General features: G+C 42.9%; 1 protein-coding gene across 8 annotated transcripts in view; it reads left to right on the top strand.

Annotated features, from left to right (window-relative positions):
• PBX3 (PBX homeobox 3) overlaps window positions 1-18,186 on the top strand; it is a 235,531-nt gene that overhangs the window by 189,503 nt on the left and 27,842 nt on the right. For all 8 annotated transcript variants that reach the window (XM_033137526.1, XM_033137522.1, XM_033137523.1 and 5 more), the window contains 2 exons: window positions 11,021-11,211; window positions 13,590-13,725. In XM_033137526.1, coding sequence (XP_032993417.1) covers window positions 11,021-11,211; window positions 13,590-13,725 — 327 coding nt within the window. The remainder of the gene's footprint in view (window positions 1-11,020; window positions 11,212-13,589; window positions 13,726-18,186) is intronic.

Raw genomic sequence — 18,186 nt, 5'->3', positions numbered from 1 at the left:
AATAAAAACAGCTTTCTTACTACCCAAGTACAAGTGACATTTGGGGGGGGGGGTAGAGAAAAAATCTATTGCATTTGAAGTGTTTGCTTAAATTTTTCATTTCCCCCCTACTTTTTGTTTTCTTGTAGCTTAATATAAAATGCCCTTTCTAAAGCCAGTCTGGAAACAGTCTTGGGTTTGAAAGGTTAACACCTCAGAAATAAAATGTTTGTTCATTTATGATGGCAGTATGAATCAACCCGTTCAGCTGGTTTAGTTCTAATTCAGCAGAAGATTGTGGATTGGCTGTGTGTTTGTGTGTGTACAAGATTAATCACAGCCATGCTTTCATGATATTTCTCATAACCCTGAGGACCAATTATTATTGTCTTCAAAAAGCCACCTACAAAAATTACTGAATCCAAGAACTGGTTGCTGCAGCTGGAGGAGGTGTTAGAAATAAAAGCTATGTCTGTGCAGAAAGTTTCTCTGGATGGTGCATCTGCAGGCTTCTGCATGGGGTGAGTTTGGCTCAGTTATCCAAACAAGGACAGGACCTACCCATTAATGTTGGGTATTATTTTTTTCTTGTATCCACTTCTGCATTTCTATTTCTACACTAATTTGCACCTGGAGTAGTAGTTTAACTCAGTGTTTTTCAACCACTGTTCCGCGGCACACTAGTGTGCCGCGAGATGTTGCCTGGTGTGCTGTGGGAAAATTACTTTATGTATAGTCAATATAGGCACAGAGTTAAATTTTTTAACATTTTCTAATGGTGGTGTGCCTCGTGATTTTTTTCATGAAACAAGTGTGCCTTTGCCCAAAAAAGGTTGAAAAACACTGGTTTAACTAACAGGAAGCAAATGGAAGCTGGTTTCTAAAAGAGTTAGAAGGGGTATTTTCCTTAGTGCATGCCTGCATTTTGCTTCAGTCTCTCTGTAGCTTGTCATACAGAATTTGGAGATCGCTATCCTCCCCCCCCCACAAAAACAAAAAACACCCTAGTTCACCGAAGGCAACAGTGAGATGAATGTATATTCTTTGGGCAGCAATGCCTGTTATACCTCCTTTTTTAAAAAGCTACTGTCTCCAACCTAAGTATGTTGGACTGTCACTAATAATATATATTTTTTGGAAAACTATTTTGATTATAGTTTATTGTTTAAACAGTTTGTTATTTTTATAATTATGCTATAATACACCTTGAGTGGTTTTTCAGAAGCAGGAAGGTGGGGTATAAGTTTACTTATTTTGGAATAAGCTTCCATGGATTCAGGTCCACTTCTGCGGTAATGAATTAGTTTGTATTTTAAGGTGACTGATTGGTTTTTGCAAGAGAGTAGCATGACTATACCTCTGAAAATATTAACAAATAAGAAGCAACTTCTACAATTGCTGAGCATATTTCATATGTCTGTGATAAAGCAAATTGAGTCTAATGATTTGTTCACTAGGGTGAAATAATGTATCTTCTTTTGCAATTATTCTTATTTATATTGTGTACCAAGAATGTGGCATTTCTTGTATGGAATGTTGGCTTCTGATTTCCCCCCATTGAATGCCCCTGCTTTTCTTATGCATGCCTTTTGGCTTGGTCATCCTGAAAAAATCTACTAATCGACCCCCCACCCTCAATTTTCTGCAGATACTTTGAAGTCAAGAAGGGCTGACCTCCATTATTTCTTCAAGTCCCAGAATATTGGTCATTTAAGTGCAGATTTCTAGACCTCTTGTTGTAACTGTAGTAGAGACAAAGGAACATCGACCACACTTTAAATGAAAATGGTGCATGGAAAACCTCAACAGACAGAACGGGAGCAGAAATAAATTCTGATTGTTGTGGGCCATCATTTCCCTGGCCTTGTAGCCTCTGACTGTAATAAATGTAAGCATTTGGAAGGAGCCCAGCGTTCAAGCCCCGTAGCTCCATTTGCAAAGGTTTCAACTGAAATGTCAGATCCATCCGTCCAAACCCCAGGAAACTGAGGTGGGGAGGGAGGGGGAGAGAAACGCTGCTGGGAGAGTAAGAGACAGAGCGGATGTGAAACACGCAAGTTTTCCCCTGTTAGTCCTGACACCCAGCAGTGTCTACTGTACAGAAATATGATAATTTTTTTCATGCCTTGTAGCAAACTGTCTCGTACTAGTTTGTCTCGAACTGTGCCTGTCTCTGCAGCTGAGGGGCAAATGGGACCGCTCCTCTGTCTTGATTGGCTCCAAGTTTTCTGAAAGGTTTCTACAGGTGGAAGCAGGGGAGGGTAGACTGGTGGAGGGGCCATGAGATGTTTGTGAAGAGAAAGCAGGGAGATCAGTCTAGATTTCATCTGGGAAGGGGAGAGAGAATAAACAAGTGTGTGTGAGAGAGAGAGATCCAGACTTGTAGACCTTCAGCCTTTTCAGCTCCACATTTAGCTCAATATAATCAGTATTCAATTTGATACGGTCACACATTAGTAAAGTTCCCTAGATGACTTACAAAATACAGTAAAATACAGTAAAATACAGAAACAAACAAACAAATAAATAAATAAATAAATAAAACAATTGGAATACAGTAATCATATAATATTAAAACATGCAATAATGAAAACACAGTAAGCACAGCAACAGAAAACTTTTATCTATTCCAGACAGAATGAAACAAATTCCAGCTCAGCTTACAGTTATACTAAAAAAGAGCATAACATGGGTTTTCTAAAGTGCCGTTAGAATAGCCATTAAAGCAGCAAAGGCATAGGGTCTATTTTAAAGCACAAGTTTAAAAGTTCAAGATTTTTTTAAAAGAAGTCTTCACCAAAAAGACGGTTAAAAAGGTGTCAGACAAGCCTCTCTGTGGAACCTAAAGGAATAGGTTCTGGGAAGCTACTACTGAAAAGGCTCTGTCCTTTGTAACGATCCACTTCACCTCACTTGACAGCGACACACAGAGCAAGATTTCTGAAGATCTTAAGGTTCAGATAGATATCTGTGGGAGACAGCAATCTTTCAGGTAATCTAGTCCCTAGCCATTTATACATTATTGGTTAAATCCATTCATAAACATAGGGAAAGGGTCGAGAGGAACCTGTAGCAGAAACAAAATTTTAAAAATCCTTCCAGTAGCACCTTAGAGACCAACTAAGTTTGTTTTTGGTACGAGCTTTCGTGTGCATGCCTTCAGATACACTGAAACAGAAGCCACCAGACCCTTAATATATAGTGAGAGGGTGGGGAGGGGTATTACTCAGAAGGGTGGTAGGAATGGGTCATTGGCTGATAGGTGTGGTAAACCTGTTAACAACTGTTAACGACTGCAACTTATTACCAAACTTAAAACCATGGAGAGACCTGGTCTGAATAGAGACATTGGATTCTTATCTCATTATACATGATACAGCCATCTCACCCCTTGCTTTTTCCTGTAAGACCAATTGCAGTCGTTAACAGGTTTTCCCACACCTATCAGCCAATGACCCATTCCCACCACCCTTCTGAGGAATACCCCTCCCCACCCTCTCACTATATACAAGGGTCTGGTGACTTCTGTTTCAGTGTATCTGAAGAAGTGTGAATGCACACGAAAGCTCATACCAAGAACAAACTTAGTTGATTTCTAAGGTGCTACTGGAAGGAATTTCTTTATTTTGTTTCGACTATGGCAGACCAACATGGCTTCCTACCTGTAACTGTAGCAGAAAGTATGGTTAATCTGAGAAACTCATTGCAACTGTAGCTTAGTAGTAGGATGCAAGCAATGCTGAACAACAGGCTGCTGGACCAGTTTGTACTTAACTTGGCCTGCCGCTCTTCCATTCCCTCTCTGTCATATTCTGTGCTTTCAAAAATTGGAATGTTAACTTCTCAGGGCAGGAGCCTGTCAACAGGACTAGTGGTAAGGGATGATGGGAATTGTAGTCCCAAAACAGCTGGAGGTCCAAGTTTGGCCATGCATGAGGTAGGCCATTTGCCTGATTTGATAGCAACCAGATCCCGTGTCAGTTGGAAGCTTCCAGTGCTTTGAAAACATCCCTAGGAGACCACAGTTCATGATTGGTTGTTGTGTTCATTTTGGCTGGGTCACAGTTAGTGTATGCCAAGATACAGGTAGAGTTAAGATGAAAGCAAAACAAGAGGTGGGTGATGAGCAAATGAAATTCACTCCCTATTAAAATGGAGGGAGTGGTGCAAGTACTGGCCTTTAGGAAGAGATGTTGCCAGAGGTGGCTTGAGCATGTGGCATCTTTGAGCAACTATTAGATCCCCCTCCTTAAACTGGCACTGTAATCAGAGGTGAAACAACTAGGTTGTGGAGCTGCCAATTTAACTTTCCACAGTCCCACCCACTTCATATGCTTTTCCTTTAGGGCAATATGGTGCACCATCCATGTGAGGGTCTTAAAGGCACCATTTAAAGCTGTCTGCTTGCCAATGCTGCTGTGTTAAGTCCACAGTGCCAAAGGGCTTCGATGCCATCAGAGGGCACTTTGTTGAGGTCCCCCTCAAACCTAGAGCTGATCCTAGAGATCGTGCCTTACCACATCCCACTTCCTCTAAAACATCTGGTATGGTACAATACGGCAGGGACTACTTTGATTCTAGCAGTTCTAGATGGCTTATCAGGAATTCAGGTGTTTTGAAGGTTTCACAAAGCCTCAGTTAAACACGAGAGCCCTAATTGTGAATGCTGTACTGGAAACAGGAAGTGTGAGTTGCTCCATTTGGACTTCCTATTCAGCTGTAGTGCTGCCCCACAGTCTTTAAAGCACCATCAAGTCTCATTGCCTTTTTGTGTTCGCATTGCCTTCTTTGAACCTAGAAGCAAAGGCCAATGTTGTCATTATTGCTGTGTTTTTCTCCCACCCTCCTTCCTCCCCCCTGCCCAGAGTTTGATTTTGACATTTGTTGCCAGTTAAGGAAATGCACTTTAAAGCAGCAGGAAAGGCCGGGGTGGGCGGGGGAGCTCTCCAGAAAGTGTGTCACACCATCAGCTTCTCACCCACTTTCTCAGTGCCAGGAGAAATGCTTCTCTTCATAATTTACAGCTACTGTAATAGAGATGGCATATTGAAAGCTATCTTCTATAATTACATTGAAATACGTTTTTGCTGTAGGCAAAAGTATTGCAAATGTCCCAAACCTCCCAGAGCAGCTGGGAACCTGCTGCCATCACCTTCATGGATCTCTCCTGGTTACCCCATCTCAGAAAGGATGTTTGTAGAGTTAGGAAAGCTGCAGAAAAGGGCAACCAAAGATGATCTATGGGGTGAAGTATTTTCTCTGCAAGAAAGGCTTAACCTGGTTGGTCACTGTCGAAAGCAATACATTGGATTACACAAACCTTTGGTCTGATCCACCAGACCTTTATACTCAAGGATACATCTGGAGAAGGGCAAACACTCTGCAGAAGGAATGGGGTGCCTGTGCCTCCCCAGATGTTGGTGGGTTACAACTATAATAATTTCTGACCCACTAAGACTGATGGGAGTTGGGAGCACAACAGTTGTAGAGGGCCACAGGTTCCCCCATCCCCGCATTAAAAAAAAAAAAATTATGATAGCAAGAGTTGCTTCTCTGTGGACAATACCTATTAAATCTCTTAAATTGGAGTGGGGACTTGGCAGGATTTGCAGGGGCTATAGCTTCATTTGCATAGCTCATTTCCCCTCACAACTTTGACTAATGTATAGATAGGAAAACAAAGACATACATTTGAATTTGCTTAATTTTGTGAAGGCCAGAGTAGCTTTTCCAAGCCAGGAACAGAAGAAGCTATCATATAGTGCCTTAGGGTGAAGTTCATCTCAGTAATGATGCCTTGCTGGCATCAGCTCCCCAAGTTTTCGCCTGGAGATGGTTGGGACTGAACTTAGGACTTTCTGAATGCAAAGTATGTCCTCTCCCCCTGAGCTAAGGTCCCTCTGCCTGCTTGTTCTTCCAGCTTCCATTATTCTTGTTGGAATAGTAGCAAATAAAATATGCCCATGGTCTTAGAAGTACACTTGTATATTTCTGGCAACATTGGGAATCTTCAGGGGTAAGAAACATAGTTGTAGTTCAAGGAACCAGGAATGATGCCACTGCCATTAATTTGATTTATTTTAGCTGATAAAAATTATATATTGCGTGATTGTATTAAAAAAAAAAACACCAGCCCTCAAAGCAGTTAAAATCTCCAAGGCCTCAAGAGTCTCTCCCTCCTATTTTCATGCAGCAGTTATGTGTGTTCTTCCTCTACCTCCCCAAGAGTCCTTGGAGTGAGGTCCAAGTGCTCCGCCAGGCATTGCATTCAAAGCGCTACAGACTTGGTGGAGGGTTACGACCTGTAATTTTTTACTTTCAGATGTGTAAAGGCAAAAGAGAGTAACTGTGCCAGAAGCATATGCATCTTTCTTAAGGGTGTACCCAGATTTTAATTATCTAAATGTAAATACTTAACAAATTTTACTTAGAGTAATGAGCTAAAGTGCACACTACATAAATGAGATGTTCTAATTAATCATGTATGAACTACTGGTTTAAAGGGAAGCTCTGTGAATCCCATGGATATGCTGGTCTGCTGCCAAATTGCTAATCAGCGTTTGCATTCATAGGCGTCTTCGCTTTAATAAGTTACGAGAGATGTTTGGAGGAAACGAAGATGAGGGTGGTGGTGTATTTTCTCTTCTCTGAACAGGCAGACATTACCTGAGCTTGTAAACTTTTAACCTCCAGGTTAATTGGTGAGGTGAGTGTGGGTGGCTTTTATTTTAATGTTATCCTCCTTTTCAGACATATATTGTCTTCCAAAGTGGCGCATGCCAATGAAATAATAATAATTACAATCTAAAAGCAGAAGAGGCACAAAGGGAGTGGAATGAAAATATAGAAGAGGGAGATCCAATCAGTATGACAAGGCCAGAATGAAACTATGAGATGTAAATGGGGCATTTATACCCAGTTGGGGCCAGGGTGATCTTCCCCTGCTGATGTTCTTGCTTGGGTAGAAGTGGTGAAGCTACCTACTGGCCCTTAATTCTCTGTCCTTCCCCCTGCAGTCCAAAAGCAACAGAGTGACTTTATCCACTTTCTTAACTTTAGAGTGATTAAGACTATAACAAGAGCTCTTCTGGATGAGACCAACAGTCCATCCAGTCCAGCATCCTGTGTTTCCCACAGTGACTAACCAAGTGCCTCCACAAATCCCATCAGGGCAACAGCATCCCCCAGCTTCCACTTCCCAGAATGTAGCTAGTCTGTTATTGTATCCCAAGCATCTCACAACTGAAGCTCACTTTTTCTCCAGATTAAAACTGGATGCAAACTTCACTCTTGCACCTGAGAAAGTTTGCTTTTTTAGAGAGTGTAGGAGTAATCATTACACTGTCCTTTGTTATCTATGTTAATTGTTGTTTGGAAGATGGATAGGAAGAAAGGAAGTTCAGGACAGTTACTTGTAAAGAAATGCAACAGACCACATCTAAGAATGGGCCATTCTGTGGGGTCATTGCATCAGGAGTGATTACAAAACCTCATAACACCCCCTTATCAGTGGCTCAGTGGAAAGAAGCAAGGCTGGAGTAGCCAAACAGTCTCCTTCTGGGACAGGTAAACCTGCTGCATTTGTGGACTAGTTACAATTGAATTAACATTTATCATGCTGGGTGTAGAGATGCAGTGGGAATAAAATTTACCTACAAACCAATGGAGGCTGATTGGAAGACAGCAGGGCCTGAGCAGGGAATCCTAAAGAGATGCTGCAGGCAACTGGTCCTCTGCGGGTGCATACTTTGGGCTTAAAGGAGTTTTCGCTAATGTATGGTTTTGTTTTGTTATGTTTTGTCTTGTCTTGTCTTGTTTTGTTTTCCAGCAAATATTTTGGTATAAGCTCTGCAAATAACTTATTTGGTCCAAATAAGATAAAGGGATAGTAACAAGAGGGCTGGGGATAGCAACTCTTCTTGTAAAGACTGCCTGACATTAATTGCATGATTACAATTATGTATTACTTTTACATTTTAATAACAGCTGTTGGGTGTGTGTGGCAGCATCATTTGGGACCGTGCTTTAACCCTCCCACTATAACCAATGCCCCCCCCCCACCTGGAAGCTGCTATTAGGGAAACTTCCATTGGCACCAATAGTACCTTACCTTCCAGAGTGAGTAACAGCTTCCAGGGGAAAGGAATCTTTTTATCAGGACTATTAAGGAAGAAATGGTTCCAGTCCAGTCCCTATCATGTTTACACACATCCATAGCTGCTATGTAAATTATAAAAACAGATTAATGGCAATCATGCAATTAAAATCTTGCTTAGTTTGATCCTGAAAGGCAGTGGGCATGTTAAATCTTGAGGAAGGTTAAATGGAGAATGAGGTGGTAGTTCTGTAGCTTTCAGATATGTGAAAGATTATATCAACAGGACAGATTTCTGTTGGGTCCAAGGAGCAAAAGGACATGTTTGGCTTGTATACAAAGAATAAAGAGACTGGAGATTATGTGGTGGTGATACCTTTCATCAGGACACCTTGTTGGTGGAAGCTTAAGAGCTGTTCACAGAGCTCCTGATGCACACTGTGGAGAGAACTTTACAGAGACCGTAAACCCATACCTTTTATTAGGGTTGTCTGAGGGGCAAGAGCGTTAAGCATAATATAAGAGCTTTCAAGTTACATAGAACATAGGGCTAGGGCAAACATCTTTTTTATTCAGGGAATTCTGGGGGAAAGAAAATAATAGTCACCAGCTGATCAGAGCTGTGAGGGGAAACTACTTGAATTTGGAGGCAGCAGGTTGTGAATGAGATTGCCCCCTTTTTACACATTTACTGGGGGGCGGGACTTAAAAGGAGCTCCTTTGCAGCTCTGAGCAGCTGGTGGCTGCCATTTGCTCCCTGTGTATGGGATGTTAGGGGAGAGGTAGTGCCTCTGGCAGGGGACATGTCATGCTCCTTCTGGGTAGTTTGTCCACCTTTGGTTCCCCCTGCACTCAGTTCTCACCTGTGTCTCCTAGAAGCTGTCAGCATGTGACAGCAGGCACACTCCCAGAATGGCTTTGACTGGCCAGCTAAGGGCAGCCAAGGGGTCTCAAACCTTCAATGAGTTAGGGACTTCCCTGCATGCAAAGACAGGCTCCAGCAGATTGAGCAGATGAGACAAATAGTGGGTCTAACGGTCAAAAAGGTGGTTTCTGCATGTGCTGTAAAGGGAAGTGAGGGGCTGATGGGGTATGGGAAGGCAGCCCATATAGGAGAAGGAAAACTCTGATCCCGAACCTCTGCTACCTTGTGACTATAGTCATTTGTAAGAAAGGCTTCGAGATTAAACCCCGAGGAAAGATCTGTACCTGCTGCCTTGTGGGCCATCTTTAGGAGAAGAAAAGGCTAAGGAGTGAACCCTACACAAATCCAGAGTGGAGTCCCTAAGACGGTTGGATGGTGTCTTGTATGCCTCCTTCCAGCAACTCCTGGTGCCAAATGTATTGCTCTGCTTTCCTTTGGACCACATCAGTGAAGCTGAGAAGGGAGGTCTTGTCATTTGGGAAGCCCAGGACCCTCATCCACACTGCCTTGGCATGCCCCCAGTGAGGTTACTTTAGTGCTGATAACACAGTGAAAACAACACGGGAGGCAGTAGTTACGAGTTACCGGTCTTTGAAGCCACAGCAAACGCTGTGATTTCTCCAGCGGTTTTACTTCACCCCTGGAGGTGCACTCCATAGTATCTTGAGACAGACAGGTACCAACAACACCCTGAATTTCCTATTTCAGCAAATGCAATGGAGCTCCAGTGAGCTTCCACTTGAAAATTGTGTACCCACAAAACTGCTGAAGTTCCCCTGAAACCCCAATTTATTTTCAGGTCATAAAATGGGAGGGGGAGATTTTATCTCAGCACTTTCTTCAACTGATATGTTAAAATTAAAAATGGGGGGACAAGAGGTTGTGAGAGGGGATGGTGCCGATGTGCCAGGGAAGAGCTTGTGCTATGCTAGCTGTTAAGTTGATCAGTTTGGCAGGTAAAGCCAAATCCACATATTTATATATTTGGCACATTTATATTCTCTATCTTCTATTATAGAACTCAGGGCAGCATACATAGGGTTCACAGATATGTCCCAACCAGGCCCTGACCAGACTCCCAACCTGCTTATCTTCTTCAGGTTGCTGCGTTTTGTGTCCACACCTCAGAACATGCCTCTGTGCCCTCCAGGAGTTTTGCACTACAACCCCCATGATCACTGATCATTGGCCATTATAGCTGAGGCTGATGGGAGTTGTAGTCCAAAACATCTGGAGGGCACCAGGCTGGGGAAGGATTCCCTGGGATATACCCCTCTCCCATCCCTAGTATATGAGGGCAGATACATTCTGAATGCCCTTCTCTACTCCAAAGTCTCATAGTCTTAGCTAAATCCTACCATCAAATACCTGCTTTGTTTCTCCCTTTTTCCTCTAGTAAAATCACCACCAAACCTCAGCTTTGTCACTTCCCTATTACTACTGATGAAAATGTCTCTGAACAGATATTACTAGCCAAGCTTGATGGTTTCCCAGAACCAGGGGACTTATAAATCTGCTCAGACTATTCCATCCTAGAATCCACCAGGGAACCAAAGGTCACTAGGAGACTGCACACCCTGTCTCCCAGGAAGAACATCATGGCAAGGGGAAGAACCTGAACCCACCAATGCATTGGTCACTGAAAGTGCAGCTGCTCCAATGCTTGCTTTCCTCTTCCCTCCCAATTTCTTTTTCATTTTATATTGTGTCTATCAGATTGTGAGCCTGTGGACAATAATTGTCTTGTTTTTAATCTCTGTACAGTGCTTATACAATTGCCAGTGCTTTACTAAGAGTTAAAACTAATAATAATAATAATAATAATAATAATAATAATAATAAATGCTAATTGATAATGAAGTTAATTGATAATAAATAAAAACAACCAGCTGTCTTAAAGCTTGGTTCATGGAAAATTTGTAAACATTTTCTTCTTGTTGAGATCAGGATGTGATATAACTTTGCCAAAACCTGTAACTGTCCCTGTAACTTTGCCCCTGTAACTGTCCCTTCCTTCTTAGGCTTGTAATGAATTTACCACACACGTGATGAACCTTCTTCGAGAGCAAAGTCGGACACGCCCCATTTCTCCAAAGGAAATAGAGAGGATGGTAGGCATCATCCATCGGAAGTTCAGCTCCATCCAGATGCAGCTTAAACAAAGCACTTGTGAAGCTGTCATGATATTGAGATCACGGTTCCTTGATGCCAGGTAGGTCACAAGACTCTGTGATTTTCTTGTTTTGATTTGTCCAACACTACAGAATTTGACTCTTCTTTACAGCCAGTGGGTTGTAGCTAATGTTAGTCTTAGAGTGGCCCCACTGAAATTAGTGAACCCTCAGTTAAGCCCCCTGGATGAACTGTGTGTGCCCTGACATCCATTGGCTGCAAGAGCCAACTTTTCTGACCAGCTGATCTGCTCCTGGCAGGACAGGAATTTATATACGAATCCTTGCTGCATACAGGAATTCCCAAATGAAAGGACAGAAAAGACATGGTTATTCTAGGAGGAGCAGAAGTTCATGGCCAATTATTTAGTACTTGGAGGCAAACTTCCATGCTGACTGTGTGCAGACAGATGTAACAGTTTAACACTAGTCACTGTTGGTTCCTCAGTCATGGTGTGATCCTAGCTTCTCAGCTCCCCTTACACAGGCTGACGCATACCAGCCAGTCACCAAGTCTTACCCGTCCTCTCATGTTTTGCATGGGCTGCTGGTTGGTTGCAATGCCTTTTTGGTAGTAAAGCTCATTGCCAACCCTCTCCTTATACAGCATGCCTAACAGCACTTTAAGAACTCAGCAAGGACATTTTGGTTATGCAAATGGTTGCACCCCTAACCGGTGTGCCAATGAAAGAGGTTGCTGACACTTGGAAAGGGAACAGCTGCACCTTTCAGAAGCATATTTTGCAAACAGTTCCTCTCAAAGAACAGAAAGCCTAGACAAAATAAGTGGAAGTGGAGTAATGAGAGAAACACGGCTCCAGGGAGAGCGGTAGAATGCCGGGGGATAAGCACACCATGATACTGATGGGCTGTAGCATGCCAGATGGAAGCTCCCTATGGAGTAGCCGTCCTATCGTGGTAGTTTGATTGTGGCAAGCCTGGAGGGGGAATGGAGCTTGGAGGGAAAACACTTAAAGGGAGTTTTCTAAAGGGAGGGGGAGAAAATACTTCACAGAATTTTCTTTTTAAGAACTGAGTTTTATTGAAGAGCTCTGTAATGATAATTATGGGTAGGAAATGAATATGCATAACAACTCCGTCTTCAGTATCACACCAGTAAACTGAACAATTAAACCATGCTCAATACTTCTTGTCCAACACTTCCTTCTGGTTCACGTCTATTCCAAACTGAAATAAATTTGGCTCTGTTGTTCCAAGAGAGTAGCTTGGATTGATGTTTTCTCTTTTCATAGGTGTCTGATGTGGGTCAGTTTCAGTGTTGGCCCAAGGCATTTTGCTGCCTGAACCAGAGCCCAAATGTTTGTCCCCACCCCTAACTAGGGTTCTTGCTGCATCATTGAGATACCAGCAGTAGCGGAGGAAGGGGAGGGGGCACCACAGGCTGCAGGGCGCCCTCCAGCAGGTGGACCCAGCACTGCCTGCAAACGCAGTGCAGGGTGCACCATGGCGCGGATGGCACTCTGCCTGCAGGGTGCCTCAGCTGCCCTCCAGCAGGCCCAGCACTGTGTGAGCCAGCCTGCAGAGCATTGCATCTGCTGCATCCCTCCCAGCTGCGAGTGGGTCCAGTGCTGGCGGAAAAAGCAGCGTGGGGTGCTTCACCGGGTGTGCACCTGGGATGGGCACCTGGGATGTGCGTGGCTGGCATGTGCTGGCCTGCAGGTTTCCCTCCCGAGTCCTAGGCATTCTCCCAGCAGCGCACCCCGCAATGTTTTTTCCGACAGTGCTGGGATGGCACACACCAGCTTCTTCCCTCCTGGTGTGGGGGGTGGATGTGCATAATGCACACACCCCAGGTGCTGCCGGGGATTGCTACACTGGTGGATACCAGCTTCTGCCTTCATCTGCTCCCTTCTCATGGGAGCAGCCCAGCCAGAATAGCCAATGATCAGGTGTTGTGGGAGTGCTTGTCTAACAGCACCTGGAGGGCCACAGGTTGCCTCACCCTTGCCCCAGAGGGAAAGAGACAGATGAAGATGCAGATGAAGTCAGAGTACTTTGTACAATGTTAGGATTTCCCACACCACCCAAAATGTGTGGCTCATTAATATCTAGGGAACACACTATAAATAAGTTCATCAGTAATCTGAAATCTTGGTTTGCACATCTTTGAACTTCTAAGAACAACAGGTAAGTGGGATCTGGTCCTTTGATGGAGAGAGATGGGCGAATAAGTTCTTCCATAGATAAGCAATTGCTCCTCTTCTATCAATTACTAACCTCTCACATTGGCCCTGATAAGGGCCAAGGTTTGGTTTGAATAAGTGGTGAAGCATCAATTTCAACTAGCAAAGGTTAGAGAGAAGTCTGCTTTCCATATTTATATCCTAGCTAACTTTCAGTAATCAAGTCTCACACCTGTAATTTATTTATTTCCTTGCTTTCTTTCCTCTTTTTGCAGGCGGAAAAGGCGTAACTTCAGTAAACAAGCCACAGAAATCTTGAACGAGTATTTTTACTCTCACCTCAGCAATCCCTACCCCAGTGAAGAAGCCAAAGAAGAGCTGGCAAAGAAATGCAGCATTACAGTATCACAGGTAGGCTGGGGTTTCCACCAAGCTGCTTGAAAGCAGGTTTTTTTTTTTTTTTTTGCTATGGGAAGAGCTTTTGTCTCTCTTCCCTTCCTAAAATAACAACAGCCTTCCTTCCAGAGACTGGTAGAGCTGAGTACCATTAAGGAGGAATTCTTGAAATTGCCCTGTCTATCCCCCAAGTGGTGTCAATTAACTACAAATGAATGACAGGCCCATTGAAAAGTGTTTTGGAAAACTAAAAAGTGATGCTTCAAGTGATTGATTTATTGCACTTATATCCCACCCTTCATCAATTGCCTGATTCCAGGGTGGGTTACACCACAATAAAATGCATAAAAATGCAATCAAAAACATTTACAGTGAATAATCTAGAACTCGATTATCAAGTTAGTCCTCAGCAGAAATTGCAGCAGCGGTATCAAAACAATTCCCAACGAAAGGGAAAATAAAAATATATTTAATTGCCATTGAAAGGTGGCAAGTGATGGTGCCAATCATAACACTGGAGGGAGGGAATTCCACTCACAGGCCGTATCACAATGAAGCTCTTGGCAGGACCATGAGGAGGGTTTCTGCTGCAGCTCTTAATGCACAGTCAAGGCCAGTGTAGAGAGTTGTGCCCCTTTGTGTATTTAAACCTCAAGACATTAGTAACTGCTTCTTACTGAGCTGAGCTATTATTCTTTCCCAGTGATTCTGGAGATGCCATTCTGGAGATCAGGAATTAAACTGGAAGCCATCTACTGCAGTCCCTCTTCTTTCAGAGTCAGTGAAAGATGCAGGGTGTGGGACTTAGTGGTGGTGGAAAAGACACCTGTCAGCTTCTGGTTTTTATCTTCCAGGAGTCACATTGTAGCCTGCACAATGAGATCCTTGAGCGGGTTGGAGTGGGGTGTATTTACAGGCTTCATGGTCAGCTGGTGGAAGTCACTTCATCATGGGTGAATATTGCGGAAATTTTGGAGGTTTGCTAAACCTTTGCAGGTGGAATGAGCAAGTCCCTTGGCTTTTAATTCAGAACAGGGTTAGGAAACTTGTGCCTTGCCAGATGTTGCCGTCTTCCATTTCCCATCATTTCTTGGCCAATGGTCATGCTGGCTGGGGTGATAGGAGCTGAAGTCTGGCAACACCTTGAAGGCTACAGGTTACCTGTCTCTGATTTATAAGTGCTCTTGATTGTCTTTCTGCATCAAAAGCGCCCAAAATGACATATAGTTGTTTGAAAATGGCAGCTTTAAAAAACCAACAACAAAAATCAACTACCCAAGTACCTATAGATCAATCTTTTAATGCCCGAGAGAATAAAAAATATTCACTCTACCTATTCATTTTGTCAGTAAGGTAGGGAAGCTGGGCCTTGCTGTGTAGTTAGTCTCAAAGCTGCAGTGCCACCACTGAGAAGGCCATGCCTTGGGTCCTGCTGTGGCCTGTGCAAGCAGTTTCAGTGCACTTTGGGATGGTGTAGCAGTCGCAGGCACACAAAATATCAAGTTTTCAGTTATCCTATTTATTTATGTATTCATTTCATTTCATTTACACCCCACCTTTTTCTCCAAGCAGCTTAAGGTGGCATACATGTTCCTCCCCCCTCTGTTTAATCTCCACAACAACCCTGTTAGGCTGAGAGGCAGTGACTGCTCTAAGGTCACCCAGTGCGTTTCATGCCCTAGTAGGGATTTGAACCCTGGTCTCCCAAGTCCTAATCCGACACACTAACTACCGGTACTCTTCACAGTTCTATAATACAAAATCTTTACCTGATACTATCTATTGTATTTCATATTGTTTGTAAGTTGCCTTGGGACTGCTTGCAGAAGGCAACTAAGACATTTAATAAATAAATAATAATAATAAATAATTACCTGTCAATCAGATTGTTAAACATTAAACATTGAATCAGTATGGCAAAATGTGTTTTTGGGTCAATTTTCCTGCAATTGGCCAAAGCCTACATAAAGCCTCTTACTCATAGCCAATCAGAATGCAGCCCTTTGGTAACAGTTCAATGACAGCTGTTTGTGCTGTAGCAATAAAAGTCTAGTAGACAAAACGACTGAGGCACTTGGTACATTAGAAGTGTCACAGGCTTAAAATACAGCAGCGGGATCTGTGTCTCCTGCCTCAGATGAGATGACTTAGCTGTGGGGAGAGTTTTAGATTTCTATTCATGCCCAAACATACAGCTTAACGTCTAAGGGCTCTAAAGGCATCACAGTTGTCTTTAATGTGAATTGCATGCTGCACCAGCAATGTTTGGAAAGGAAGAAAAAAGCAAATCTCCCAGCACCACAAACATGGAACTTTGATTTTGCATCTTTCTGGTGGTTGTGTATGGAAATAGAGCATAAAGCTGTGAAGGGTGCATTTCTAATGCTGATGTTTTCAGCTTTAACAAATTTACAAATGCTGAGAAACAAAAATAAATACTTATACACTCCAATTTATCACTATTGGTTCATGATATTTAATTTTCACAAAAAATGGAAATGTACTGACATTTCAGTTTAGAAGTGTCAGAGTATTAGTACTATTTTCACTCCTTCTTTGGACTCTCTTTTAGTCTTTCACTGTCTCTTTCTGACTCAGTCAGAATTTGCCCTTGTGACATTCTTCCAGAGGGCAGTTGGGGGCCAGTCCATAGTTGCAAAAAGAATAAGAAGTAGCTATTTTTGGTTTCCATTGTTAATATTTATAGTAATAGTGTGTCACATTTCATTTGAAGAAGAAAAACATAGCTACAGTTATTGCTTCTTAATAATAATAAAAAAATCAATTGGAAGTTCTAGTGTGGAAATCTGTTAACAGTCCACATACTCTAATTTTCAATATGGCTCCTTTAAATGAATGTTGTGAAAGAGAAGAAGCTGCATTATACAAAATCAGACCTTTGGTCTAGCTAAAAAAATACTATGCACTTTGGCTGACAATGACTCTCTAGGGTCTCTAGTAGAGGTTTGAGGTTTTCCTACTACTTGATCCTTTTTAAATGGAGATACCAGAGATATGTCCAAGAGCCTTGTGCGTGAGAAACATGCATTGTGCTACTCATCCACGGGCACTCCCAAGGCATCCATCATATTACTCAGCTTGTGAACTTGCTTGGGGGGATGTGACCAGTATTGGGCTGCCTAGATTTTTGGTCTGACCAAACATGGCTGTTCTTCAGTTTATAGGAGGCTTCCTCAACCTCAGCCCTCCAGATGTTTTTGGCCTACAACTCCCATGATCCCTAGCTAGCAGGACCAGTGGTTAGGGATGATGGGAATTGTAGTCTCAAAATATCTGGAGGGTCAAGGTTGAGGAAGCCTGGTTTATAGGGAAATGTTCCCAAATGTTTTCCAAGGGCAAAGCCAAACTGGAGCTAAACTGGGAGGTGATAGAGGCAGTGATGTAATTTTCTATTGCAGATAATTCTTCCCATCAGAATTTCAAGCAGTGTCTGAGCATAAGCCACTACGGTTTGCAAGTTCTGTTCTTTCAGATTGATTAGCAACCCAACTTTAGCTTGTTGAAATAAGAGATGATGTGGATTTGGCTAATGCAGCTCTTGCCAATCTGGTGCACTCCAGATGTTTTGGACTACAACTCCCATTAGTCTCAGCCAGCACAGCTGTTGCATTCCGAAAGATCAGGAAGGAACTAGATTGACAAAGGCTGGGCTAATAAATCTCTGGTGCAATTGTGGCAGATTCAAGCAGTAGTGTTTGTGGCATTGTCCTTGGAGAAACAAATTGCCCTTCATGAGGTAGTCATTCTTGGCTTTGACCCATGTACCAAATGGAAATTTCCAGTATAAAACTATCAACCTCATAAACAATGGCAATGGAAGTCCTTTAAAGGGCTGTTCTGGAGGTTTTTGAGATAATTTATTACATGCAGAGAAGTCTCTATGTGCATGCATCCTAAAGTGGCATATAATTGCTCAGTATGAATTTCTGTTGTTGCTGTTTGCTTTTTATTAATATTTGTTGTTACTATTGGTAACAGATATGAAGCAGACAAGGCGCTTGTGGTACAGGCGTTCCACCTTTTACAACTTCCTTCAACAGCAGGCATAAAATTAACCTTCACCTCCTTGTTTTCCCTGCCCCCAAACGCATTAATTAATAAAGTTTCCAGGAAAGAAACATCGCCCTGCAGAGGCCTGCAGAAAGCTTTTTGTTCTTCTCTAAATGTTCTTCTCTTCTCGTTTCACACTCAGTCATTATATCCTCTTTTCCACACAACTCCACAGCTGCCGCCTGCTGCTGCACCACCAAGTTTTTGTTGTCCTGGGGGCAAGAGATGGATGCATGCTTCTCCTCACCCCCCCCCCCCCAATCCTCATTCTTGTCTCTCAGCAGAAACTTGGGAAGCCTTGCTTAGCAGTGTATGCTGCAATTTGCCCTTTGGCTGTTTCATTCATACAATCACAGAGCTGAAATAGTCAGGCCCAGAGTCCTCTGTAGAACTGGGAGTGTGTTG

Source organism: Lacerta agilis, chromosome Z (assembly GCF_009819535.1).
Source record: "Lacerta agilis isolate rLacAgi1 chromosome Z, rLacAgi1.pri, whole genome shotgun sequence".
NCBI lineage: Eukaryota > Metazoa > Chordata > Lepidosauria > Squamata > Lacertidae > Lacerta > Lacerta agilis.
Note: the sequence above shows the minus strand (reverse complement) of the source record. Positions and strands in the feature narration are given on the sequence as shown.